The sequence below is a fragment of the Cuculus canorus genome, chromosome 17, assembly GCF_017976375.1.
Source record: "Cuculus canorus isolate bCucCan1 chromosome 17, bCucCan1.pri, whole genome shotgun sequence".
Taxonomy (NCBI): Eukaryota; Metazoa; Chordata; class Aves; order Cuculiformes; family Cuculidae; genus Cuculus; species Cuculus canorus.
The window spans coordinates 4,232,462-4,260,048 of NC_071417.1; the positions used below are offsets into that span (position 1 = coordinate 4,232,462).

The 27,587-nt window shown below is 37.9% G+C and overlaps 1 protein-coding gene across 1 annotated transcript in view; it reads left to right on the top strand.

Moving 5' to 3' along the window:
• Nucleotides 1–22,881, top strand: part of SLC15A4 (solute carrier family 15 member 4) — a 30,837-nt gene extending 7,956 nt beyond the window's left edge. The window contains exons 2-8 of the mRNA XM_009555755.2: nt 1,363–1,658; nt 2,510–2,678; nt 3,295–3,372; nt 7,273–7,441; nt 12,142–12,297; nt 17,582–17,740; nt 21,451–22,881. Coding sequence (XP_009554050.2) covers nt 1,363–1,658; nt 2,510–2,678; nt 3,295–3,372; nt 7,273–7,441; nt 12,142–12,297; nt 17,582–17,740; nt 21,451–21,599 — 1,176 coding nt within the window. The 3' untranslated portion in view covers nt 21,600–22,881. The remainder of the gene's footprint in view (nt 1–1,362; nt 1,659–2,509; nt 2,679–3,294; nt 3,373–7,272; nt 7,442–12,141; nt 12,298–17,581; nt 17,741–21,450) is intronic.
• The last annotated feature ends 4,706 nt before the right edge of the window (nt 22,882–27,587 follow it).

The window sequence follows — 27,587 nt, forward strand, 5'->3', positions numbered from 1 at the left end:
TTGATAACTACTGCCGGTGGTGACTCAAAATTAGGAAATGAGTACCAAGTTGAAAGTGGAAAGGGAGAATTTCTTGTGTTTAGGCTCCAAGATTGTAATATTTGACATGATAACAGACCTACCTGAATGCCTAACAATGCTGTTAATTATGCATAGGAATATATTCGTTAATATTTCTTTTGTTAGGCTTGGTTAAATGATACAGATGGGTTTACGCACCATTGAGAAACCTGAAGCTGTAAATCAGAACTGACAATGTTAAAAACTTATTTCAAGACACAACTTGCTTTTCATATTGCAAACTAAACACAAATCTTTTGAAGATCTGGCAAATGAGGAAGGGAAACTTGCAATTAGAAATCAAAAACAACTGACTCGGCAAGACTGGTGCATGACACTGACTTGCTAGTCACTGTTAATGGCCTTTCAGTCATGAAACGGTGACAAATACGGTATTATGGATTCTTCTACTGACTAGTTGATCTTCTTAATGTATTTCAAATTTTAACTTGTATCATTTCTCTTACATCACATCTTATGAGTGATGCTGGGTTTCTGTGACTTAATTACAAAGCACGAGGTGACTTATGGTAGGCAATACAGAATAAAGAGCGATGATTAAAACTGTACGAGATAATTCTATAAACCATGGCTCTCTTTACTTTCACTGGAGAGGCACTGAAAGCTTTAAGCAGAAAATAGCACTGTGAACAGTGCTGACTTAATAGAGGGGTATTTACTGCAGCCTTGTGACATCTCAAGCAACCCAAATTTATTTATTGTTTTCTTCAAACGTCAGAATGGCAAGTCTTCAATTTATGTTCTGATGAGAGGCATTAGGACTGTGTTAAAATTTAAATTTGTGATTTAATTACCAAGTAGTCATTTGAGGCTAAGAAAATGGAATATGCTTAACTGCTATGTGTACACAGTTGGAAGAAGCAATTACTGCGATCTGCTAATACATGAATTTTTAGGCAGCTTACCTTTTTTTTAACAAAAAAATGAGTTATTTCAACCTCCCTGTGGACTGTGGGACTCTAAACTGAGTGAGCTTTGTCTAGAAAAACAACCAAATGACAGATAGTGCAGTAGAAATAGTGATGACCTCTAAGGGGAAGTTATGTAGCGTTGTATGACTTATTTATCCCTGTGCTGAGCTTCTAGGTGGCCAATGACGTAATGGGGTAGCTCGGTAAGGTGTCATTTCATCAAATACCATGCTTGCCCAGAACACTTAAATCATTTCAGTATGATTCTAAATTAAACCTAAATTCCTCAGTGCATTGAACTTGATTGAATTCTAATAAGCAGGCTTCATTTTCTTCAGAAATTGAATGACTTGTTTTTAATCTTTTCCAGGTCAAAGATCGAGGTCCAGAAGCCACGAGAAGATTTTTTAATTGGTTTTATTGGAGCATTAATTTGGGAGCTATTCTTTCTTTGGGAGGCATTGCATACATTCAACAGAATGTGAGCTTTGTTATTGGATATAGTATCCCAACGGTTTGCATTGGGATTTCGTTCATGGTTTTCTTATGTGGTCAGAGTTTCTTCATCACAAAACCGCCTGATGGTAGTGCCTTCACAGACATGTTTAAAATTCTCTCATATTCTTGTTGCTCAAGAAAAAGACATGTGGAACGTTCAACTAATAGGTTTGTAATGAGCTCTTTTGTACAGTCTGAATTCAGTGAATCAGCATAAGAATTGGAACTAGTTAGTTCAGACTAGCTGGCAGTAAGTCACTCTAGAGAATACACTAGAATGTGCAGGTTTGCTTTGAGAACTCAAACTGGAAAATTGGAGTCCTGGAGATATTTTCTAGGAGTTCTGGTATGAAAGGGGTACACAATTTGAGATGACTGCGTCTCCATGCTGCAAGATCAAGTCTGCTGTTTTCAACTGAATGCTATGTCTTGCTAGTTAACGTAACCGAAGTATGCTGCTTTTAAGCATTAGCTAACTTTCTTTTCTACTTAGATACGTTTATGGGATGCCTTCTGATTTGAAAAACACTATCATCTGCATTTGATGTTGTAAATGGCTTGATGGGAGCCAAAATGTGTACTGGCCTTTTGCCTCCCAAGTAGTTACTCCACTCTCAATTCATGTATTCCAATACATGGAATACTGGTGCGTGGATTTAGTCACAGCTGATAAACGATGTCAGGTGCCACCTCTGCAACAGGCTTTCATGTATTCAGATTATAAAACAATTCAATGAATTAGAATAACCTGTATTTTGTGTTTCTGTTTCTTAAGTTTTGTGTGTTGCAGTGCCAGGTATTTATGCATGGTGATGGGAGGTTGGGAAGATAAGGAAATCTTTAAAATGGAAGTTTTCAGCTTGTGCTTCACCCTTGATCCATTCTGGCCTAGTTGTTTTGCTCTTAAGGGTAACTTATTTTGGAAATGCATGAGCTTTTTATAGTGAAAAGTAGTGACACAAGGTTGACAGTTAAGTCAGTTTTTGTTGTTGTTTAACGTTTCAAATTCTTTTGAAAAGTGAAAGCCAGGGAGTCCTTCAGCAACCTCGCAAGCAAAGTCTGTTTGAGATGGCCAAGCTGTCTCGTGGGGGTCCATTCAGAGAAGATAAAGTAGAAGATGTGAAAGCTCTTGTCAAGATTATCCCTGTCTTTTTGGCTTTAATACCTTACTGGACAGTATATTTTCAAGTGAGTACTTCACGTGATTTATTCTAAAAAACAGTTTCTAGTGTAAGGACACTAACTTCCTCTCCTCTCAGCTGTGTGAGAAAAGTCTTGGGCACCAGCTGGAAGCTGCAGTTCGGAGGCTGTCCTGTAAATCTGACTGCTCTCTGAATACCACCTCCGAGAGCAGTTACCTGGAGGAAACACACAGAAGCTTTGTGAGGGGAACTTTTCTATAAGGTTTACTTACAGTTAGCATTCAGGAGCTGTGATTCTAGAGAAGATGAATATTGAAGAGAGTTTTTCAGAGCTCTGGTATTTACTATTTAAGACATGTTCAGTAGCCTTAAATCCTCTTCTTTCATGCATCTGGCGTTAAAAATCATTTTAACAACATTACGTTAGCAAAAATAGTGCTGTGTAATGGTAGTTTTTTCTGAATTTTTTTTTATTTGCTAGATAAAATTGATGTGGAAAGCTGTATTAGCATACCAGTATGCCCAAATATCTAATTTCATACTTTTCTGGGGAGTCTTTCATGAATATAAAACTTTTCCTGAAGCTGAGAGGTGAAAAATGGCTACTAAGAATACTTTCAAATAACATCAATAATAATTCAACTCGTCTTTCTTAATACTAGATGCAGACAACATATGTATTGCAAAGTCTTCATCTGAAAATTCCTGAAATATCAAATGTCACCAACTCTATTCATACGGTAAGTAGGGCAAACCAAGTGAAAAATATGTTTTCTTTTGTTGAGATCCAAAATAAGTTGCATGTTGTACAAAAATTCCAGGTAGTTAAGGTAGTGGCTAAAGTGAGTCAGTGGCCACAGACATTAGGAATTTAGAAGCATGATGATTTTGGCATATCTTCCAGTATGTGGAGTTCACACCATCCTGTTTTGAATGTATTTACATAACTGTCACAGCCTTAATTATGAGTGTCTTTATCATTCTGTGGACACAGTACGATCTTTGAAAAAAAAGGTATAAATCTATATACCCTAAGTTTTCAAAGTTGTAAGTAGTACAGAAGCATTTCTATAAACTCAGCAGGAATATCCATTCTTCACTAAAATGTTAGTATTTAAAAATTTGGAAACTGAGAAACAGTTATAACTTCATACTGTTTAATCAATATTCACTTTACCTGGAGTCAGTTCAGTGTGTTAAAGGAAGTCGTTCAATCAGTATTTTTCAAGAAAGGCTGTCATCACGTAATTGCAGGAACGGTACTGAGAAATAAAAGCAAAAAGTATGAATGTAAGTCTCATTAAATTAGTTCAAAAAGGTAATGGCCTTCAATGTTTGTTTTTGCTGAAAAGACTTTAAAATACCACTCATGCCATGTAGCCACTTTTTCTAACTTGGAAGAATGGCTTTAAAAGCTGGCTACCTGGTTGTAGTGTTTACTTAAAGTATGCTGAACTTGAGGCAGAGGTAATAATGGAATAATGATCCTGGTCTGTCTCAATACTTATAAATAATGATTTTCTGTCTTGCATAGCAGTGACTGGCTCATTTTTCTGCAGCGCATCAGTTCTGTTGTCATTCTGGCTGTATTCTGCAATGCTTTGCTGAGATCTGACGTCATAAGTCAGATAAGTTAATTCAATTTTTGCTGTCGTCCTTGGTGTATGGTCTACCTGAAGGGTACTGACCTGCAATCTGCATTACGTAGGTAGTATCTTTGAAAGCAATTCTGACTACTTTGGCTTTTCCAAATGGCAGTGATTTGAGGTAATTAAGAAAGGGGGTGGCAACATAACATTTTACATAAGCAGTGTTGTACCTCATCAGGTCTAGGTTTAAGCTTTTCTAGGCACCTCTGCCTAGAAAAACTAATAAAAACATATTGACTCTTGATATAAAGAGTGAAATATGTGCGTGCCCTTTTAATTTGCAGGTTCCTGATAGAATAGAAAGTGGAAAAACATACATTTTAAACAAAAAAAAAACCCCACAAGCGACTGATTGTATGAAATACAGCAGTGCCAGAGGCATTTGGTATTTCTCTTTTTTATTATGAAATTCAGCAGTGACAAAAATTTCCTACATCCTTGACTTTTAATTACACAAATCAATCTTTGTGCAGACTGTTACACAGCTTAATGCTAGTGCGATATTTAAAGCAAACAAAAAGGTGAATGGGAGAGGGAGGGAATTGACAGTTCCAAAGTTTTGCTAAATAAACAAGAATTGCTTATTTATTTTTTAGTGTTTATTTACTTTGGTATAGCAATGGGTAAAAACTGGAGAGGGACAGATTTGGACTAGACATAAGGAGGAATTTCTTCACTATGAGAGTGGTGAGGCCCTGGCCCAGGTTGCCCAGGGAAGCTGTGGCTGCCCCATCCCTGGAGGTGTTCCAGGCCAGGTTGGATGGGTGTTAGACAGCCTGATCCAGTGGAAGGTGTCCCTGCCCATGGCAGGGGGTTGGAAACGGATGATCTTTAAGGTCCCTTCCAACCCAAACTGTCCTACAATTCTATGCATCTATGATTCGACTGGCTCAACAGAATGGGTTGTGCATTTTTCAAAGTATGTGAAGATTGCTAAGCAATGTTTGTAGTCTTACGTATTAAACTGCTGAGTATTTTCTTATAGCCACAGCAGCTTATTATTCTGTTTTCAGACCACGATCTTGAAATGCCTGGGAAATATTAAAGAAGAGGGTATAATAAATTCAGGTTTACCACCATCATTATAACTTCTTGGGGCTGGCAAACTATGAACCCGAAAGCATTTGCCTGGCTTCTTTGGAGAACCGCAATGACAACTGTAATGCAGAGCAAGCAAGCATTAGTATTTTAATGATTGTTATTATAGTAAGTCTGCATGCAGAGTGCCAAAAAAAATGTGCCACACACACACTAATGCTAGTTGGTGGTTTTGGTAGAGTTGAATATGGACGCAGCTTGGTGTTAGTCAAAGACTCGGTACAAACTCCTGTGAAAGTGGCAACTCCTGCTTAGAGTATGAAGAACTAAAGGTTCATGTTTTGCTAACTCTTGTTTTTGCAGTTTGTCATCTCAGCCAGACCTGAGTGATTACAGCCAATCAGTGAAATAGAGCTCTTGTCTGCAACGAGAGATGCATGCTGGCACTGTTAGAGGCTGAGGGATTGGGTTTTGGAGATACTTGGCAGTGATTGAGTTTTGTAGCCTTTGATGGAATGTGGTTGCCTTCCCATGTTTTGTGGCCATAGCTTTCGATTGTCACAGGCCCCTTGGTCATCCTGGATGACCTCTAGAAAAATATTCATCTACTCTGACCTTGAGTTTCCACAGACAGAGAGAAGCAGTTTAGTATCAAAACCTCAATCTACACCAGAAACATGTAGGTTAAACAGTGCTTGTGTTTTAGGTTAAAAAATTGGTGCGATGCAGAGAGCTGTATCACACTGTTCTAGATGCGATTAGAAAATATAGCTCCAAACATTTTTATAAGTCGTCCCGTACTGTCGTGGTTGGTTAGCTCAGAACAGATGCTAAATATTATCAAGCTTGGTAGAAATTATTGCATTCATACAGACAGAAATTTTATTGTTAATTATTGAATCCTGCAAATGAGAAAGGATGCATGTATTGTACCATACTCTTTGTTAACTTGACAAGTGTAATTTAAGTTTAATTGAATTTTGTATTACATCAGTGAAACTCTGTTTTGGCAGTTCTGTGGCATATTGCAGAAAGCTCTAAGCCTAATAATAGAAAATCTGCATAACCTGGCTAGTAAATATTTTTCATGAAAATAAGTTTAATTCTGTCAGACTAGAGTATATCACTGTAAGTAAAATAGTAGGGACTATTTCACCTCATTAAGTTGCTTCCTGACTTGTAAGTTGTTCATATGGACTTCAAATGCCTGTAAAAATGTGTCTTGGAATGTATTCATTTTAATAATCTGCACAGTTTTGTTTACTAGGTTTGAATGGCACAATCAATCATTCATCGGACAGATGTTCTATGACTAAAAAAAATCTTAACAGCAGAAGCATTCCCAAAGGACAGTGACTTGTTCCATTAAGCGTGTTTCAGGATTTATGCAGATAAACTCTGATGTTACTATAAGGATAATGGTCAAATCTGCTTTCAAAAGGAATTAATATAGTTTCAGTCAGATAGTTAACTTTTGTTTTAACAAAAATTAATTCAGACTAAGCACCTAAAATATGAGCCCTCTGAAACATGGATAACCTTATAAAGAAAGGCAAAACATCTTTGAGTTCTGCATTTTGTTTTCTTAGAATACTCTCTTCATCTGCCCAGTAATTTTCTTATTCCTCATTTTCCTTGGAAATACGTGCAGTGCTATTTGCTTTTGTGTAAAGAACTTTGCTCTGAAGACTTGATATTGTTTGACCCAGTGGAAAGCTCTTGCACTTCTGAGCTAGTAGAATTATTACCTGCCAAATTAAATGAACACCTGAACAGCTGAGCACTTTCCTCAACTTTTACATGCTCTTATTTTTCTTTTCCCAGTGTCTGTAAGTCCACTGTGGTCTATTTTGGATCTCGGTGTTCCATCAAAAATATTTATTCCTTTGTAAAATAATAGAAAAAATAAATTCTTAAGCAAGAAGTTGCTAATTAAGTCATTTGTCCTTTCAGTTTCCAGCAGCCTGGTTGACTATGTTTGATGCAGTGCTTATTCTGATCTTAATACCCTTAAAAGATAAACTGGTGGATCCCATTTTAAAGAGGAATGGCTTGCTCCCATCCTCGTTGAAGAGGATTGCAGTTGGAATGTTCTTTGTAATGTGTTCTGCGTTTGCTGCAGGTAAGAAAACAACTTTGAAATCTACTAGCGCAGCTATTTATTCTGCTTCTTGCAACAGCATTTTTTAAAAGAAAAACTTAATGAATTTTGAATTTAAGATTATTCAGACGTCTTTTTTGTGGGATAGTTAGAATGCAACTGCATGGATGCATTTCCCGCAATGAAAGAGGTTTGATCCAAAGATATTCTACCGTTCCAAACATTTGCAATAAAATTGGCCCACTTTTACTGCTTAAAATAGACATTGGGTATACCTTTTAAAACCAAGTTTTTAGTTAAGGTTTTCACATACAGTGTTATTTTCTAGTATGATTGGAGAGAGAACTAATTGTGTTCTGACCATATTTTCTCAACAGAGGCCTTAGCTTCGTGATCAGTGTTTGGGTTGCGTGAACAAAGTGTCCAGCATTTGGATATAAGGCTGTTACTTCTCTTAAAGTAAACTTTATGGCATTGCTAAGTCCTTGTTGTCTGGTTTATTAAAAGTTTATCTTGAAGTTGAAAATTTATTTATCCTGAAAAGTAAATTAGTTCAGAAATTAGTATATTCCTTCATCTAGTCTGACTTCCAAATATTAAAGAAGTGAAATTTTACCTAAAATCCTTTCCCTTTGTGTGAAATAACAAAATTAGTTTATGGCTGAATATGAGTTTCCTCCAACTTTGGGTTTTTTCTCCCCTACCTTAATGTTCCCTAATGTTTGGGAATTACTGTAGTGTAAAATAGCTTAGCTATAGCGTGAAAGGAAAAAGATAGCAACTCTGTTTGAACCATAAATCAGCTGCATTTGAGATGATTTAAAGTTGTTAAGCACTGCTGATGTGGAACTGAACATCTCTGAGCAATGCTTCATAGAACCTATAGCCTTCACCTATTATCACTGTAATGAACATATTGATAAAGCATTATAGCATTAAATAAATTAATTTCAGCACTTGTAATCTCCTATATTTTAGAGAGAGGGACACTTTATGCGGCTATTAAGATTTCTCTTTAAGAGAAAGATAATTACCTTATTAGGCCAAGGTCACTTTGTGTGTGGGCAAGAAAAGTTCTTAAAGCAAAGTCATTTAAACTTAAAATAGGAATGTTTCTCTTATTCCGTGTTACTTAGGACACTGCAACCAGCAAAAGAAGGTGATGTAATGCAGTTAAAGATCAGCTCTTTAAATAGAACCTGCTGGCTCACATATAAGTGAATTCCAAACCAGCAATATCTGTCTTATTAGTGCTGGGGGAAAAAAGCATGTTGGGCTATGATAGCTGAGTGAGGTAATAGGTTCATATAGCAGAATTCTTAAAAATATCATATCCCTTCTTGTTTTCTATTCAGCTACAAATGTAACGCATCGTCCTCCCCTAACTCTTCCACGCTAAAAACTGGGAGGGTGAATTCTTTGTAGGTTATCTGCAATCTGGTCAGAAATCTTGACCTTTTGGGATAAGTTAACAACCCTTCATCATAACATTGGTTTAAGAGTTTCAGTTGCAACAAATTTGTGGCATAGGAAACTGCTTATTTCAAGCAGGATGGAAAGCTTCTGTTAGTTTATATGTTTAATAAAATTTTTATTTTCTCATTAAATGATATTTACAGAAGCCATATTTTAATGTGCTTGAAATACAGCATTACTTCCAGCCTTTTCTGTAGAGAGAAATACTGATTAAAATCTTAAACATATGAAGATGTTAAGGTAGGAGTATCTTAAGGATTTGTTTGTGCCATGCTTCCATTTTAACTTGCTTACCTAACTGGCATTAGTTCTGGACACTACCTAGGCTCCCTATTAGATTGTTTAGATTATTTTAAATATCTTATAAACTGTGGGAGAATACAATTGATTAGATTTAATGAACATCTGCTGTCCTTCATGCATTTCATTGTAAATTCTGAGCAGCAGTATTTAAAGTCATTCAACTGGAAAATCTGTTTCATTTATAGAGTTTTAAACAATTATAGCAAGAACTAAAGATTCTTCTAACTACAAAATCTGGAAGATTAAATTTGAAGCTTGTCTATCAAAGTCTAAGAAAGAATCAATGGATTCTAGATTCTGAAGTACTCAGTTTTGAAGATTCATTTACGGCAAAGTTTGGTATATTGTAGTTATCCTCCTTTGTGGCTTAACACTTAAATTTGAAGAATATCAAACATGTTAAGGATCATTAGAAGTTTTGAGGTGCAATAACTTCATGCGGAATGTATATGAATGAAATTATATCTGAGTTCTTAGCTGACTGTACTGCTTTGTTTACATTTTAATTAAGTTCCACTTTAAAATGTTTGTCAGCTGTATTAAAACCAAAACGTCAAGAAATCCAGCTTTAAATTAATTGCATCAGCTCTTCATAGTCCAGAGGGCACTGAGGTGGCTAAAGAGCTAAAGAAAAATACTTAAAAATAAGATAGGTAAGTGGTCACCTAAAGAAGTGAAGAAAGGAGAGAAAAAAATTTGTGTCCTGGCACTAAGAAGTACTAAGTTCAGAGCATTCTTTAACTCAAAACCAGATATTAAGGAAAACACTAATTTTAAAAATTTTGGAGGCTTGAGGCAGTATTTTAAGAGACTGGAGTAATTCTAACCTCTACAACGCATTTCTCAGAAGATTAGATTGAAGAGCTTTTGCGAGATTTTGTACTTTAGTAGATTCTGAACTGCTACAAATAAATAAACATGGGTTGTACGAATGCAGTGTTCCATCCTTTTCAAAGTGCTTTGTAAGTCACTTGTTGATGTGTGCTCCCTCAGTCTGGTTTTCAGCACTCTGGCTCTAACTCCCCACAGTGATGAAATGCAGTGTTAGCCTTAAGCATGTGATTTCTGGAACTTCTTGTTCAGTTGTGCCCTCCCCTACAGACTGTATATAAGGGCCTCCAGGGAGTTTGCCTCATTCTTCCTTCCCAGCTTGGGTGTCTCACCGTGGCCAAGACTAAGAAACCATGTCATGGTATGAGGTGATTTTGGCAAACATAGAATCATAGAATAGTTTTGTGTTGGAAGGGACCTTAAAGATCATCCAGTTCCACCCCCCTGCCATGGGCAGGAACACCTCCCAATGGCTCAGGCTGCCCAAGGCCCATCCAACCTGGCCTGGAACCCCTCCAGGGATGGGGCAGCCACAGCTTCCCTGGGCAACCTGGGCCAGGGCCTCACCACCCTCATAGTGAAGAAATTTCTCCTTATGTCCATTCTAAATCTACCCCTCTCCAGTTTATACCCATTCCCCCTCGTCCTGTCACTCCAAGCCTTTGTGACCAGTCCCTCCCCAGCTTTCTTGTAGCCCCTTCAGGTACTGGAAGGTCACCGTAAGATCTCCTCAGAGCCTTCTCTTCTCCAGGCTGAACAACACCAGCTCTGTCAGCCTGTCCTCGTACGGGAGGTGCTCCAGCTATCCATGACATCAGTCGGTTCTCTTGGGATGCTGCCACTTAGCAGTGAGGTGGTGATGGGGTTGCTCCCCTTGAGGTTTGTGTGTCACAGATTTGGGAAGAAACAGGAGAACAGATATTCTGTTGTGCATTAGCAATTGCCTGAGATTGTTTATGTGAAAAGTGCTGTCAATAGCATCAGCCAACATGATGTTAAATGTCCATGTCATCCTTTGGCTGCCTCTAGGAAAGAGAAATCTCCAAGTGAGGAAGCAGATGTAATCACTTGTGTGTGGTATGATATCCATGGAGCATCCTGCAGCCATGTAAAATTTTATTTATTTATTTTTTGTAACAGGGCTGATAGTTTGTGCCCCAAGATGAGGTCAGATCTTGGCTCAGTAACTAGAAAGAGAACAGAACTGACAAGTGCTAAATGGGAGGCCATGTGTATGTAACACTTAGTGTAGGAACTAGGGTCGTAGACTCAGTCGTGCCTCTCTGAATTGGTGATGAATACTTTATTTCTAAGGATATTGAGAGCTCTTTCATAGAGGCTCTTCCTGGGTGAAGCAGGGAGTTTCATTAACTATTAGCTTTTCTGTGCATTTTTAGGCAAATCCTTTAATCTGGGCAACTTCAACAAAACCCTACAGCATTATTTGATAATCACTTTCTATTCTAAACTGTTGTGTTGAGCAAGCTAAAAATTTTTTTATATATTTATATATTTTATATATTTTTTATATTTTTATATTTTATATTTTACACAATTGTCTATTTTTTGTTCTACATGAAGTGCTTCCTATGCAATGTGTTGGTTGTAAATCAAGCCCTAATGAACTTTTAGATCTCTTGGGGTGATAAGTGTCATATAAATGCCACTATCATATTCATAGAGTGTTTTCATATTTCTACAGGACTAGTGTAGCCTTTTTGATAAGCCAAATGTCTTCTAATTTATTAATACTATGGTGGCAGATGCAATCATTCAAAACTGCAAAGGAGTAGTTTGTGTAAATGAGATTGTCTTTAAATAACCAACATACTTTTGTACGAGAGCCTTCAGCTAATCCATCTGGGAAAGGTTTAAGCATTTGTATAATTATTCTTACTGAATAAGAATACAATCGCTAGTTCTATAGCAGGAGAACTCTGTGTCTTGAAATAACAATAGCAGTGCTAGACTGAAATGCTTGATGTTAGGAAAGAAGGAAGTACATGTTCCTATCTTATAGTTGCAATGCAGGACTGCATCCTAATTCTTAAAATGAAGAAACAATGTTTGCATCTTAGGTAAATCTTTTTTTTTTCCTTCTCTCCATGTAGGAATTCTGGAAAGCAACAGACTAAAAATTGTAAAGGTTAAAACAATTAATCAGACAATTGGAAATGTTACATACCATGCTGCAGATTTGCCAATATGGTGGCAGATTCCTCAATATGTGCTGATTGGATTCAGTGAAATATTTGCAAGTATAGCAGGTAAGAGTCTCTGTCTGTTTAAATTAAATAAATGACGGATTCATAGAAAATATTTACTTTTAAAATCATTATGAACAATCTGTAATGTTCCCAAATACACTATAATACCATATAACTTAATATTTAAATGGCAAAGCACACAGTTGCCTTTTCGTATTTGAAAATTGTCTATATAAGAATATATTTTCAAGACTGAATCTCAAGCAGACTAACCCTTAAAATATTTGTGTCATCCATTTAGAATTGGATATTTTAAGCCCTAATGGAAAGCAATATATTCTTCCAATCTCTTATTTTAAAGAGTTTTAATAGTTTTTATATTTATAGTTTTAATGCAGTATTGTTTCTGCTGAATATTCCTCTGTGTTGGAAATAAAATTTGTGTTTTGTGATTTTTTTGGCTTAAAAACTGAGCTCACAGTTTAAAACATCAATTAGTAAGTGGAAACACTTAACTGAGGGAAAAAGGAAGAAATAAAGTATCTTTAGAAAGATTTACCACCCGTTTAAATTCATGTTACTTGAGTTTTCACATCTCTGAAATAAGAAAAACTATGTGACACTCAGTCTAGTCTATTTTTTTTGTGACTATTATTAATGAAGTAGCTATTTTTTATAGTTTTATATGCTTTACTTATAGATCAGTTTCCTGATAGTTGTTTTAGCACTTCAGTGTGGTACTTGGCAAACTCGAACACTGTTCAAATCTTGTCTTTCTTGAACAACTGTGAGATCTTAAATTTCTTAGTACTGTTGTAGTGGACAGCTGTATGATGATATTGATTTTTAAGCTGAAAGTTAAGTGGGAGGAGAGGGCGGATAGGACTATGAAATCTTATTTTCTGGTCTGTTTCATATACACGTAGGGCTCATTAGCAGGAGGAAAGCATAGGCAATTCATCTCTTGTCACTGTGGTATATCCAGCAATGGTTTACTATGATTAAACAAGCAAAATGCCATTGTGAATCTCTTAGTAGGGTGTTTACAAATCTGCTTGGGAGCAATGCTTAGTTATCAGTAACAGAAACCTTTCATGATCGTAGAAGTAGCTATTCCAATACTACTTAAATAGAATTGCAGAACTACCTGACGTAATATAGTGAAACTCCTCCAGTGACTTCATTTAAAAATCATTTAATATTTGCTTAACTATAGTTATTTATTAATGTGTTCAATTACTGTTTCAGAATATTGAATTTTGAAGCTCATTCATTCAAACTGTTGTTACATATAGCTCTTCTTTTTTGATTCCCATGATAGAATTTCCTGGTTTCATTTCCTATGTAAGAGGGTACTTTCATTCCTCGTTCTTGGCAAGCACAGTGCGTTAAAATGAGGTTCTTTAAATCGCAGAGCCTTGCTGGCGGTTGTCCCAGGTGTCACATGGCCCACTTGTTCCCCTCTTAGTGGAACAGAGAACTTCTCCTCCATCGGTTTTCTGGTTACATGTGTTCTCCTGTCATCCCAGTTGTTAGGAAATAGAACATGGTGGTTGTATTGTTCGCAAGTAGAAGAAAATGTGGGGTTTGGGTTTTTCTTTCTATCTGCTCATTTGCTCTAAGCTGTTCTTCTGGCTGTCTGGCCTGGGATTTCATGTGACTGGAAGAATCAGACACCCATCACGCATTAAACTCTACCTTAGTTATTTAGTGTGTTGGAGGAATTCTTTTTACATATGGCTTTTTTTGTGTGTATTTGTGTGTATGGTTGGACTCGATGATCCAGTGGGTCCCTTCCAACCTAGTGATTCTATGATTCTATTTGTAGTTTTGTGGTATGCATTCAAATGCACCGCTAGTGTATTTTTCCCTTCCTGGCGGATGGTAGGTTGAGGTCACACACTAGATTGTTGTTGGTGGTGTCCCATTTACAATGTGAATGTAGGATCCTCCTATTAACACAAGATTTGGACATAAGGTCCTACTGGATTGCCCCAGCTGAGATCCTAATTCTTCACTCTTTCTTGTTCAGCAGTCAGTCTTGCAGATGCGCGTGTAAGTGTCAGATAGCTGAAGGTCTGAAGTCGTTGTCTGATATCCAATAAATATCCCATTCCTGATGCCTATACATTACAGAAACCACAGGAGGAAAGTGCTTGAATTCATTTGTTTCAATAAGCAACAAATAAGATATGGAGAGAGTTCATTATCTTTAAAGCACACCAAGACACAAGATGCTAAACACTTTAGATTCTTGAATAGAAAGTATGCTTTAGCAGTGCAATCAATACTTATCCTTTGCCAGAGGATATATCTGGATAGTCATTGTTGTCCCATGTTACAGTACATTTATGTTTGAACAGTAGCTGTCACTAGGCGTAACACATAAAAACCTGTAGATTGAAGTCTTGCTTAATTCAGTTACTTACTAAAATTAAGGCTGAATTTAGCATTTTTATCAAAAGAGTAAAATGAGTTACTTTTAGTTACAAATTTAGGGATTGTGCCCATTAAATCGGAACCCAGACAGATGATTTATGAGAAATGCAAGTGTTCGTGCAAAAATAAATAAATTTCTTTCCTCTTACACATTCTGATTTCTCTGTTAGGCTCTGGTTACTAGTTTATAGGTGTTTACAAGGTGTTCACTAACCTATCTGCAGCTTGTGGAAGGGTCAAAGACTTGAAACGTTCTCTGTTTGTTGAATTCCAAACTGAGAGTTGTTTTTTTCAATTGCTTTAGTGGACTTCGTCATGAGAAGCAGTCTTTGAGGATTATGTTATTCTTGTGTGAACACACTGCTGTCCTGCACTTGCTGGGTCTGAACCAACAGCTTTATAACTTCAAAAACTGCTGGTCAGTGCTAGGAAAACTGCAAATGCTTCTGTTTCTTTGAACCAGAAATTCTGTGCAGATCTTAAATGCTTTGTGTATTACACATTCATTTGATTTGTTTAACAAAGTTTTTTTTTTTTTCTGCCTTCTGATTCTTATCTAAACCGAATTCTTACTATTTTTAAGGCGGCCTCATAAGACTCAATAGAATATGCTTTGCTGATTTGATATTGAAAGTTGATAAAGGCACCTATTGTGCTATGAAATTCAGCTTTAAAATAAGCAAAGCATTAATTCTTACAAAGCAATAGTGATTTGGAAATGTTTATTGTGAACAAAAAGGGGCTAAATATCACAAGAGCAGAAACATACTTTTTTTTGTTGTTTACTGTTAAACTAAGCATATTCTTATTAAGCCACATTAGTTACACTTGAGGTACCTCTAAAAAGATGACACACATCGCATTAATCTTTTGTATTATGCTGTCAATCCTCTTAGAGCACCCTTATTTAACTGGGAATTGTTATCTCACATGACAACACCAACTAGAGGGTTTAATTTCAAAACTCCTTGTTTGAGGTAGCATGAAATCGTTATCAATGGCTGCCAGCAGGCAAAAATATCTCTGAAGGCAAAGAAAAAGATTTTATATTCTTTATGCCAGATTAAATATTAGGGTTGCTAGAAACGTTATTCAAGTTTAGAAACATGCCTCGTTTTGTTGCAAAAAATGCCAGTGTTACACCCATTTTGGTTTTTGTTTTGAGTCTTCAGATCTTTTTCCAGCAGTAACATTCGCATCCAGTGTATTTGTAAAAGGAACAAGAGAAGAAGTGGGCCAGATCCTTTTAGGTGATATACTCAAGCTTAACTTGTGCAGAAGCTTGGGGACCAAAATGTGGCTGATAACTCTGGGGACTTTTGGCAGTTATGATAACAAGAGGTTAAAAAGCAAGCTACTCTATCTTCAGAGAAGTCTACTTTTTTTAGTTTAAGTTAGATTATCCAAATAAACATTCTTTGAAAAAAAATGAATTGTTACAATAGTTGCAAAGCCTAGGAAAAAATTTTGAGTTTTTAATTCTCAAAACAAATATTTCTCCCCCCCCTTCCCCTTTGCAGATGTCTCTCCATCTCTGTAGCTATTCTCTTGTTACAGTTCAGATTTACAGGAACATACACAGCTGAGTTGCCTGAAGAACGTTTCAGTTCCCTTCTAGAATCACAGACAGGCTGTTGTTGGCCCATTCTAATGTGTTTTGCAAGGGAAAAGAGAAGCAGCATGTTGGTTAGCAGAGATTTCTCAGGTGGCAGTGCAGAATGCTGTTAGATCAGTGAGAACATAAGGTTCTGTTTCTTTTACAAGAACAAAATTCCTCCCTCACAACAGCTAAATTGACCTGTCTGGCTTGAAGCGTTAAGCCTTTTCTTGAAAAGAAATGCCAGTGTATTATTTCAATTAAACTCTGTCTGGAGTAGCAAAAGTCAAATGCCAGTAAGGGTGAAAATAAAGCATAGCTTTATTATGCCACGCATAAGATTTGTACCATTTTCAGGTCTATAATGCACTCTTTGCCAAGAAAAATGTTAGATGAGGTATCATTAATTTTCAGTGTGAAGCAGACTGTTTTGAAACAAGCATTTCACCTGACAGAGAAAAAGCACTGCAAAGAATGTATTTGACTGTCTCTTGCGAATAATCCCATTTGATTTTTGACAGGAGTATTATTCTAGAAAGGAGAGTTAATCATGGGCATTAGCCTTTGCAAGGCAAGCCTAACCCAGTCTGTTCTGTTGGTACTAAAATTCAGTAGCACAGATTTTCAATATGATGTCACTGCTACGTTTTTCTTGGTTGAAATTTGAATAAGGATAGTTGAAAGTTGAAGTCCTCTTTCTGACAGCCTTGAAAAGAGTAGGCCAGCAAGCAACAAGCTTGTAGAATTCTGGATCAATTACTGCCTCCAATTAATTTCTGTGTCTGCACATTCAGAGATACAGACACTGAGTCTGTGAGAAATAAATGTTTGTGGTCAATGCAAGAGTGACTTTTGGTTCGAGCCCTTTGTTTTCAGCAGGGAATGCAGTGTGCTTTTTATTTACTGCAAAACAGATAGGCAATATGGAAACAAGGGAAAGGGGGAACGTGGAACTTGCCAGGTTACAGTTAGTTTAATAAATTTCTTCAAGGATAATTTTAGACAGAAAAATGAATATGCTGCCTCAGAAGATTTCTTGATTTTTTCAGACATAATATTAATAAGATCAAAGCGTGTGTCCCATTTAGCGGGTTCATATATTGATGACCTTTAACAGAGTCCATAAAGCAATTAGAGGGAACTGATAGGAATTCACTACCTCAATTTCCTGTCTCCTGAAATCCAAGGCTGGTTTTAGATCTTTAACATATCCGAAGTATTTTACATCTGTAACTTCTGTAACACTAGAGTGATCTACTGTTGTTTCCTAGATCTTCCAGTAACATCTTCTTTTAATCTTTAATACAGGTCTAGAATTTGCATATTCAGCTGCTCCCAAATCTATGCAGAGTGCTATTATGGGACTGTTCTTTTTCTTTTCGGGGATTGGATCATTTGTTGGCTCTGGATTGTTGGCACTGGTGTCTATTAAAGAAATTGGCTGGATGAGTAATCACACAGATTTTGGTAAGTTACTTTCAGTGTATTCATAGCGTATAAAGTAGAAGGCTTCCTTCAGAAGCAGTTAACATCAAGCATGTGGAACTGTTAAGTCTTAGCACAGTTATTATTTCAAAACTATAAATTTGTCCACTGTTTTGTTAAAGAAAAAGTTTTACCTTGCATGTAAGTATGAAATAATGTGACTGTGCAAAACAATACATTGCCCTTATGAAAGCATGGGAAACACCTGTAGGATTTTGTCTTTGTGAGGCCTGTCTGTTACCTGCTCAGCCGTTACTGCATTTCATTGCTAGAAATTGCTTATAATTTTTTTTTATTTTAGTAAAAAATGTTTAAATTATGTGTGGAAGAATATATTTGGTATAAAGAACTGAAATGGCTTTCTGCAGTTGCGGGGAGTAGAATGTACCGATCTCTTTGTTAGTGATTATTCAGCTTCCTAGTTTCAGGACACTTCATCAAAATTACCATGAGTTAATTTGCATTTCTGACTGCTAGCTATTTATACTCTTAAAAAAGTCTGACGTATCGTCTGCTTTGTATTGCCAGTTGAAGTTAAAAATAATTATTGGCACCAGTAGGTGGCACCTTGGGAATTTCAGAAAGTCGTACTGTCATCAATAGGCTAATTAGTTCCAGCAGAAAAGGCGTGAAAAGTTCTTAAAACGTATGCTAGACCTACTGTGTGTACATGGCTTAAAGTTTAGGCTGCACTTTTCAACTTGGTGTGAGAGAATTTGGTGTTAAAGCTTAATTTGCCTGCTACCAGAAAGTAATGTTGTCTGGAATAGTATCTATGCTACAGATCGTCATCTTTGGTTTAGAAGTTGTTCTTTAAAAAAATGCAAAGCATGACAAGTACCCTTAACTTTATGGAATTGTTCTCACTGAATTAAAATTTAATCACATTGAGACTATTTTTCTCCAGCCAATTTCAAAATTAGAAAAGCATCTCTTTCTGCAGTTCTATATATAGATAATTCTTTTGATAAGGGCTCAATAGGAGGATAATCATTTCATACAAATTAACAGATGTGATTTTTTATGGTGCTTTTTTAGCCTCTCGCCTTTGTTTTCTGAAGCACCCTAAGAGAATACAGTGCCTAATATTCTTTCTGTAAAATATGAAGGTTGTGCTAAATATATCCAGAGTTGGCTTGAGCTGGAAGATGTTACCTTTCACGACTCCTTGGTCATCTGTTTTGAATAAGCTGCTCAGCTCAGTGGATTTTCCTTTGGACAGCTGTCAGAACTAGATATTTCTACCTTTCTTAGCCCAAAGACTTGACATACAATTGAGCCTTCTCAGCAGCTCTACGGCTGGCTCGAGGTTGAAGTGCTCAGTGGGCAATTTTGATCTATAGCATCCATAGGAGCTACTGTTTTAACTATTTACATCAGTAACTGATTATAACTAGCTTTCACTTGGTATAGCATTATTAAAGTTATCAAGTTCATATCTAAAATTCACACAGGTCTTCCAGGGTAAGAACTGTAAGGAGGAGTCTTTCTACAGGAATGACTTCTGATTTTTTTTTACTGTATAGTAATTGTAAGTGCATACACCAAGTTTCTGCTCTTTCCAGTAACTCGAGATATCTGCCTGCCTCCAGAATCTACTGAGAAAGTTCACTCTCTGCTGGCACTTCAGTGTTGGTTGCTGCCACTGAAATGACTGTTATTTCTCTGAGAAAAACCGAGATTTCATGAGTTTAATATTCCCATCTCATAAAGGATAATTACTACTCTTTAAATACGTCTGCTCTCGAAATGGAGATTCCCATGTATATTGTATTTTAAATGTCAAGGAGAGACTCCGTTTAATTTTATTGCGTTTTATTATGAGTGCATTTAATCAAATCTTAAGTTTCAGTAATTAAAGTAATTTAATCTGAACATTTATAGGCATGCTGCACGAACAACTTGTTAGGATCGATGTATACTTCACTGTTTTTACTCTCTCTAACCTTTTTGATGGTCATAATGGTCCAATTGGCTGTGGCTCATGTAGCACATTGGAAATGAGCCACAATATATTGTTCTTGGAAATACAGCAATAGTTAGTGCACCTTTCCTAAGAGAGGAATAAATGTTTTAGCAATGAGCTTCTTAATTTAACATTATTTAATGCGGTACAAATGACTGGTTATAACAGTTTTGAGGGAGGGTCAAAGGTGAATTGAACCAAGAAGAAACCACGTGTGGTTTCATGGAGTCCAAAAAAATTGTTCCAAAAGAAAGCCGAAAGAAGATCCCAGTAATTACTTTCTTTATGTCTCAGAGTTGTCAATCTTTTTCCTTAATAGCATTCATTTTTTGACACCTTTTATTTTATCTTTGGCTTAGCAGAGAAGAAGGAACAGGTCTCCAGGTACAGAAGGGCCACCTGGCATTAAGCAGCGCTGAAAAGCCTGCTAGAGCGGGCTTTCTAGTATATATAGTACAAAAAAAAATCATACCTTTACCTGTTTCAGTTAAGCTGTAAAACATAAGAGACTCTTTTTTGTCCTCAACTAAGGCCTTAGCACTGCACTGTATTCTCCGAGCTCCTTAAAAGTGTTATCTGGTAGAGATAGTGAAGGCTTTAAGTTGCCAGCCTTGTGAGTATAGCTTTACTTCCATCTTGAGTGCTGCATTTCACTGGGAGCTGTTTCTGAACACTTTACAGTCCGAGGCTTTATTTGCAGAAATGTCTTTTTTAAGTCCATTTAATGGTCACAGTACAGGGATGTTTTCTTTTTTCTGCTTTTGAAATGAGTTGTCTCCTCAAAAATTGATGTGATCTGTATTACTTATATTACAAAGAAAGTAAATAATATATGAAAATACACGCTGAGGATTTTAGCTGTTTAGATAAAGTCGGCAAAGCATTGCAATTTTGCAGCAAGAAACTAGATAAAAAGAAAAGAGGCCATGGGAGGCTGAGGGGGAAGAAGGGAAGATCGTTAGCCTGTTAACCCTCTAAAGTTGTTTTGACTCTCATGAAGCATACCCAGTGCTGCATGTGTGTAGTCTTTGTTCATAGAGTGGTTGGAGGAGCTTCCAGAAATTTTTTGTAACTAAGAAATCATGCAGTAAAAGTGTTATCAGCTTCTTTGGGGACATTAGTTGGTTTAAGACATTGAAGCACAAAGGAAAGCAATCCTTGTACTGTGAGCATCTTCCTCAGAAGTTCCATCTTCTGCTCTGACTACTTAAAAATCATAGAATCATAGGATAGCTTGGGTTAGAAGGGACTTTAAAGCCCATCCAGTCCCACCCCCTGCCATGGGCAGGGACACCTCCCACTGGCTCAGGCTGCCCAAGGCCCATCCAACCTGGCCTGGAACCCCTCCAGGGATGGGGCAGCCACAGCTTCCCTGGGCAACCTGGGCCAGGGCCTCACCGCTCCTATCATGAAAAAATTCCTCTTTATGTCTATTCTAAATCTGCCCCTCTCCAGTTTATACCCATTGCCCCTCGTCCTATCCCCACAAGCCTTTGTAAACAGCCCCTCTCCAGCTTTCCTGTAGCCCCTTCAGGTACTAGAAGGTCGCTCTAAGGTCTCCTTGGAGCCTTCTCTTTTCCGGGCTGAAATGAAACTGTATTGTCAGATATCAATGTGATTTTATTTGGGTTTGCAGAAACGTCTTCACTACTTAAGCTTGAAGGGATTGATGATTTTATTTGTATACTCTTTGTTAATGTGTATTTTTCTCCCCATTTTCTTCTAGGTAACATTAATGGCTGCCAATTAAACTATTATTTCTTTTTGCTGGCTGCTATCCAAGGAGCAACCCTCTTGCTTTTCCTTATTGTTTCTGTGAAATATGATCATCAAAAATCAAAGATTAATGAAGTAGCTGCCAACGGGAGGATCTGATATCTGTTACAGAGCAGACTTTATTTCAGCAGCACATAACAAAGTGGCGGTGCGCCCTGAGTCTGCGAGATCTTATGTTTTCTCCAGTGAGACTCTTACTAGACTTGCATGTTACAAGAGTTCTTGTCCCTGCCCCCTCTTGTGTAACGTAGGTAAGTGCCTTATGTTGGCGGGGCTCATTCCTTGCACTAAGTCCTGGTGGAGGACAAACACAGATCTTGGAAGCGTATTAACTCCAGGCATTCAAGTCGCTCCTTGTTAATCGTGAGATGTTTACTTAACTCTTGAAAACTGGGACACCTACACTTGGAAATTAAGCGTAACGAGTCACGTGTGACATGGATTGTTCCTGACTGAAAAACTCTGCTTAGTGAAGAACAGGGTCTCTAGAGAAACACTCGACAGTCTCGAGCTACTTTGAGGACACCGGAAGCAAACATTTTACAGAAGCCTCAAATAGTGGTTACAAGAACAAATTTTCAATCCTGAGAGTCATTTTTGGAGGAGAAACAGGGACAAATTAAATTGCAGATTGGCTCAGATTAAAAAAAAGTGTAGTTTTATAATTTACCATTCAGTGGCAGTGTCTCAAGGATTTGTGTGCAGACTTGCAGTCAAGTTTCCAGTACTGAAGACTGAATTATATGTCACAGTAGCTTGTTGTATAGCTGTAAGTTTTGGTGCACAGTGAACAGTCGTTGGGACTGAAATGTTTTTACTTCAGAAGTGGTTTTATTTTTGAATCTGCGTTAGAGGTATTGGGGCAATATGGAAACATCCATCTTTTCATAAAGCACTGCTCAGTCTAATGCTGTTACTTCCCTGAGGAATATCCTAAATATTTGAGGAAGAAAACTGAGACTGAATTCTCAGATGAATGCGCAATAACAATTTAGAAGCTTTTCAGCCAGTTCCTTCAGTCTTATGTCTTACTTCTAGCTAACATGCTACAGGGTTTGTATCTTTCGGCAACACATTCCTATAGCAGAGCAAATGGGTTTCTGTTCAGCCTCTTGAATTTTAATGATTCTAACAACTGTGCTTCAGATTGTGTGCAGAGTGCTATGGAAGATGGAAGGAATTATGTGGAAAGAAAATAAAAACTTAACTTTTTATTAATGTGTTGAATTTTTATAATTTCCTTTGTCTGCATTTACGTTTTTAAAATGTCCTTCTTTTGTACGTGGACATCTTTTTTGATGAGTTTGCAAAATAAAATGGACTTCCATGCTGTGACTTTTTGACCCTTTGTTTTTAGGTGAATAAAATTATACCACAAATATTTTGCTCTTTAGCCTTTATTTCCTAAATCTACAGTGGAATCCTATGTAGATTTCTAAATGTACGCTGGTGGCACCCTGTTAGTTCTGTCAGGTAATATAGCAGTGTGCAAGCTGTCTGTTTGCCAGGGTAAACCAGTGGAGATGCTTCAGCTATTGCATTACTTGATATAATTGGGATAGCGAAAGAAAAGAAGTAAGGAACATATGAGGAAAAGTTTCCCTGTTTAACTTCAGTTAAAAGCTCTGTATTTTATGTTAAGTTTCTGGAATATGCTGTTTACGGCTAGCCTTTTTTTTAATATTAAGATGGTACAAGCTGCATAAGGAGCATAAAGGCAATAAAGAACTTCTTTCTGGAACGTGTGCTGTTCTAGTCATGCACTTCTGAAACAGAGATTAATCTCTAGTGTTTCCTGTTTATTCCAGTGATTTCCAAAGCATATACAGTCACAGGAGAGAAGTAGGCGGTGCCTGGTAAGTAGTAGTCTACTAGATTTCTGAAGATTTTTGCTTTTAAAAGTATTCTTTCTGAAGAACTAGTACTATTCTCCGAACCTCCAAAAGGAGTGTTCCTTCTGGTGTTAGAGGTCATCAACTTTAGTGTCTATGTACTTATTCCTTTCCCGGTAAGTGAACTTAATTAATGTCACTATTCTTTTTTTTCCCAATATCTAAAATTTTTCAACAGCATTCATAAATTGCCCTTCTAAAACAGGCCCGTGGATTAGAGTTAGAAATGAGTTTAATGAAGAGTAATCTGCAGAGTGCTCTCCAAAGAAACTAGGTGTCCAATAGTAACTGTGACAGTCTGTGTGGGCAAGCTTTAGTGAAACTATTATTTAAGGGAAAAATATAATCCATACTAAGTTAGCCTACGGAGTATTTAGGCAAATGTCTTTTACCTTGTTATAAGCATACAGTAAATGTCTGCGCGTTTCTCTGGGGCTGTGCTGGTTCTAACACTCTGGAGATGAGCCTGAACATGCAATCAGTTGTATAATTTAATTTTTATTTGGAATGACTTGGCTGAGCTCCAGGCACAAGTAATTATGACCATTTATGAAGATTAATCTGACACTTCACATCAAAGGGATAAGGTCTTTTTGTGACTCAGAGGCTTAGCCGATTCCTCCTCCCCATCTTATCTTCTGGTGTTTCCACTCCAGTCACAGAAATAAGACTAATCAATTAACTCTGTGAGTGAGCACTGCACCTCATTAATGAAATACCTTGAAGTGTACAGTTTGAATTGAGTTACATTCACTTCTTGGATTGTTCCAGTGCAATAGACAGGGGTCGCCCCAACGGATGTGTCTAAGCCTCTGACTTTCCAAGTGTCTTAAATTCAAAGCACAGCATTGAAAAGTAAGTAAGTACTTGTTCAACACAAGAGCAGGTATCTGATTAAAGTTCATTGCTCTCACAAAGAATGATGGAAAGAATAAGCATATACCTTATACACCTCTGCAAGCTGTAATCTGATCATGTGTGAAGAATGGCTCCTGGGACATTGTGTTTCCTTTCAGTGTAAGGTGGATGCGTTGCTCACCTAAAGTGGAACTTCCAAGAGTCCAGCAGGACCTGCGCCTCAGCGTCTACAGGCGGTACTGAACATCCCTCAGAAATGGTGATCCTCCTTTCATTTCTCCTGCTTACATAAACCTCCGGAGCGAATTTAATTACAGTAGTTGAGGCATCCAACAGTTATTTCCCTTAAAAGTCTGCAGTCAACTTGCTGAGTTGTTTTTGTTTTCTTTGGGTCTTTTTGTATTTTTAACAAAAGTTGCTCAGGGCTGACACTTGTCAGGCGAGGTTTCAGCTTAAGAATAAACCTGTATTAAAAGAGCCGTGGAGTTGTTGACGGGGTTTTTTTTGTGTTTGAAATTGCTTTTTGAAAAATGTTATCCTAGTGATTTTGTTTATATGCAGGGCGAGTTGTGTCAGTGCAGACGAGCCCTCTGGGGAAACAGATGACAGTGCTTTCCATTTGAATAGTCAATAGTTTGAGATGCAAATTCCTCTCTGAGGAAGCAGAGAATTTATAGACCAACACTCAATACTGCTGGTAGAATGATGCACTTACTGGAGAGCACGATACCTGCAGGCCCCAGAGCAAGGATGTAACTGCAGCAAAAAGAATAGAGGAGAGAACTTGGGTCAGAAGCTATTAAACGATAAGTATGTAAATAGATACTTTGCTCCAGGTAGCACTAAGTTCAGAATAGCAATGAACAGTACTTTCAGTCAAGATTGCCAAGTGACAGTTCATATGATCTGGCTGTTGGCTGTATTTTCATGTCATGTACACAATACGGTTTAATAGTCCTTTCCATTTTGGAATTATTTTTTCCATTACAGTATTCACAGCATAGATTTAGTTCTCTAAGTCAGTGGAAAAAACAGTTGTCAAAGCCTGGTTACTTCGTAATTGGATCCACTTGCAGTGGTTTTCAAATGAGCCTCATGACGTGACTAGTAATCTCTAACCTACAGTCTGTTGGACCTGAAAGATCATAATGAAGGATGAAAAACATTACATTTTAACAAGCACAGGATTGTGAATTAATTACAAACCATCCTACTAGCTTCATTCTGCCAGTGGCTGTAGTAATGCTTGATAAAATAACTTCATCTATTGAGGAATGATCAGATCAGAAAGAACTGGGAGCTTTAAGGGGCTACTTTATACCCTGAAGGATGAAAGCTTACTTTTGCTCTCTGTTCTTTGATTCATTCCGTACACTATTAGATGTAGTTTTTTATTATCTTTTTTAAACTTCCTTCCTTTTTCAGGACGTTCTCCCACAGTGAGTAAGTAAGTTCAGAACGCTAATGGGTGACCTGTAGCGGAAGGAATGTCTGTGCTCAGCTGAGCTGTGACTGTGTTTTGAGCCGGCCAGATACCGATGGGAAGAACTGCAGCCCCTTGGCTGGCTCTGCGGCTTCAGAGCAGATGATGGGACATGTCATCAGCCTCCAGCCAGCAGTCTTGGATCCCGTCTGCTCAGACTGCCGGCACACTGCGACTGCAGTGCAGACACACTCCAACACTGTTCCTCTTTCAGTTCGGTGCTACCGTACAGTATTTCACTGATAAGACTTGTTGTACCTCTTACTAGGAAGTGTTAGCCAGTAATGAGATTCACTGATACAACAGAGTCCATAAATCACTTTTGACAGGGAATAGAACACTTTAATGAACAAGGGAAAACAAGGTAAATATTGCTTAGGCTTTGAAGATGGAGCTTCAAACAGATAACATGCTTTCTGGAAGCTGTGAAATGTGCTTTATCTCTGCACATCTAACACTGCACATTACGATCTCTTCCTATCTACCCTATCACCTTTTCAAGCCTGGTTTTCTCTTGGCTCTGAACTCTCAGGAGAGCTTAAGGTCTTGACTTGTCCTGTCTGCTGTAGCTATGGAAACTGGGTAGTACCGGGTATCAAACAAAATGACTATCGCATATTTAACTAATAGTAACTATTAACTTGATCATAATGATAAATGGCTTTACTGTTGGGCAAGACGCTATAAACTATTATACTAGTCTGCAAACTAAACATCTGTGAAGAGCAGCGTTCCGCTTGGAGAGCGGATGAAGGGGCTTGAGGGAGAAGATGCTAAGGGCTGGTGCATAGCTCCAAGTTTAGGCAGATTGCTATGCAGATGCTGTGATAATTTAAATGGGAGGAAGGGTTCCCATTAATTAGTTTCACATTTTAGAACTCTGTCAAACTGATCCAGAATTCAAGCACAACTTCCTAAAGTTGCCTGGCACATTAATATCCTGGACACAAAAAATCTGGATTAAGTTCCTAGAGCAAAATAATTAAGACAACACATGGGCAGACTTTGAGTTTCCATCCTGTTCAGAACTAGGCAGAGGAGAACACAATAGAAGTAATTCTGGAGCCAGAGAACATGAGTGAGATCCTAGTGGCACCTGGGAGGTGCAACTTTACATATAAATTCTTATTCTTACCTTTGGAATATACCCCATGCATTTGATAAGCTCTGTCCCCTCGGTTCCTGACACACTGGAACCTCTGGGAAGAAGGGTAATAGTCAGATAGGAAAGTGCAGTGCCAAGGGCAAGGACACCTGGGTCAGAGCAATCTGCGGTTTCAATACAGGATGGGGGATGGTGTGATTGAGAGCAGCCCTGAGGAGAAGGACTTGGGGTGCTGGGGATGAGAAGCTCGAAATGAGCCGGCAATGTGCTCTCGCAGCCCAGAAACCAACCGTGTCCTGGGCTGCATCCAAAGCAGCGTGGCCAGCAGGGATTCTGCCCCTCTATTCCTCTCTTGTGAGACCTCATCTGGAGTATTGTGTTCAGTTCTGGAATTCTCAACGTAAGAAGAATATGGAACTGTTGGAACGGGTCCAGACAAGGCTACAAAGATGATTGGAGGGCTGGAGCACCTCCCGTATGATGACAGGCTGAGAGAGTTGGGGTTGTTCAGCCTGGAGAAGAGAAGGCACCAAGGAGACCTTATAGTGACCTTCCAGTACCTGAAGGGACTACAGGAAAGCTGGAGAGGGGCTGTTTACAAAGGCTGTGGTGATAGGATAAAGGAGAATGGGTATAAACTGGAGAGGGGCAGATTTAGACTGGACATAAGGAGGAATTTCTTCCCCATGAGGGTGGTGAGGCCCTGGCCCAGGTTGCCCAGGGAAGCTGTGGCTGCCCCATCCCTGGAG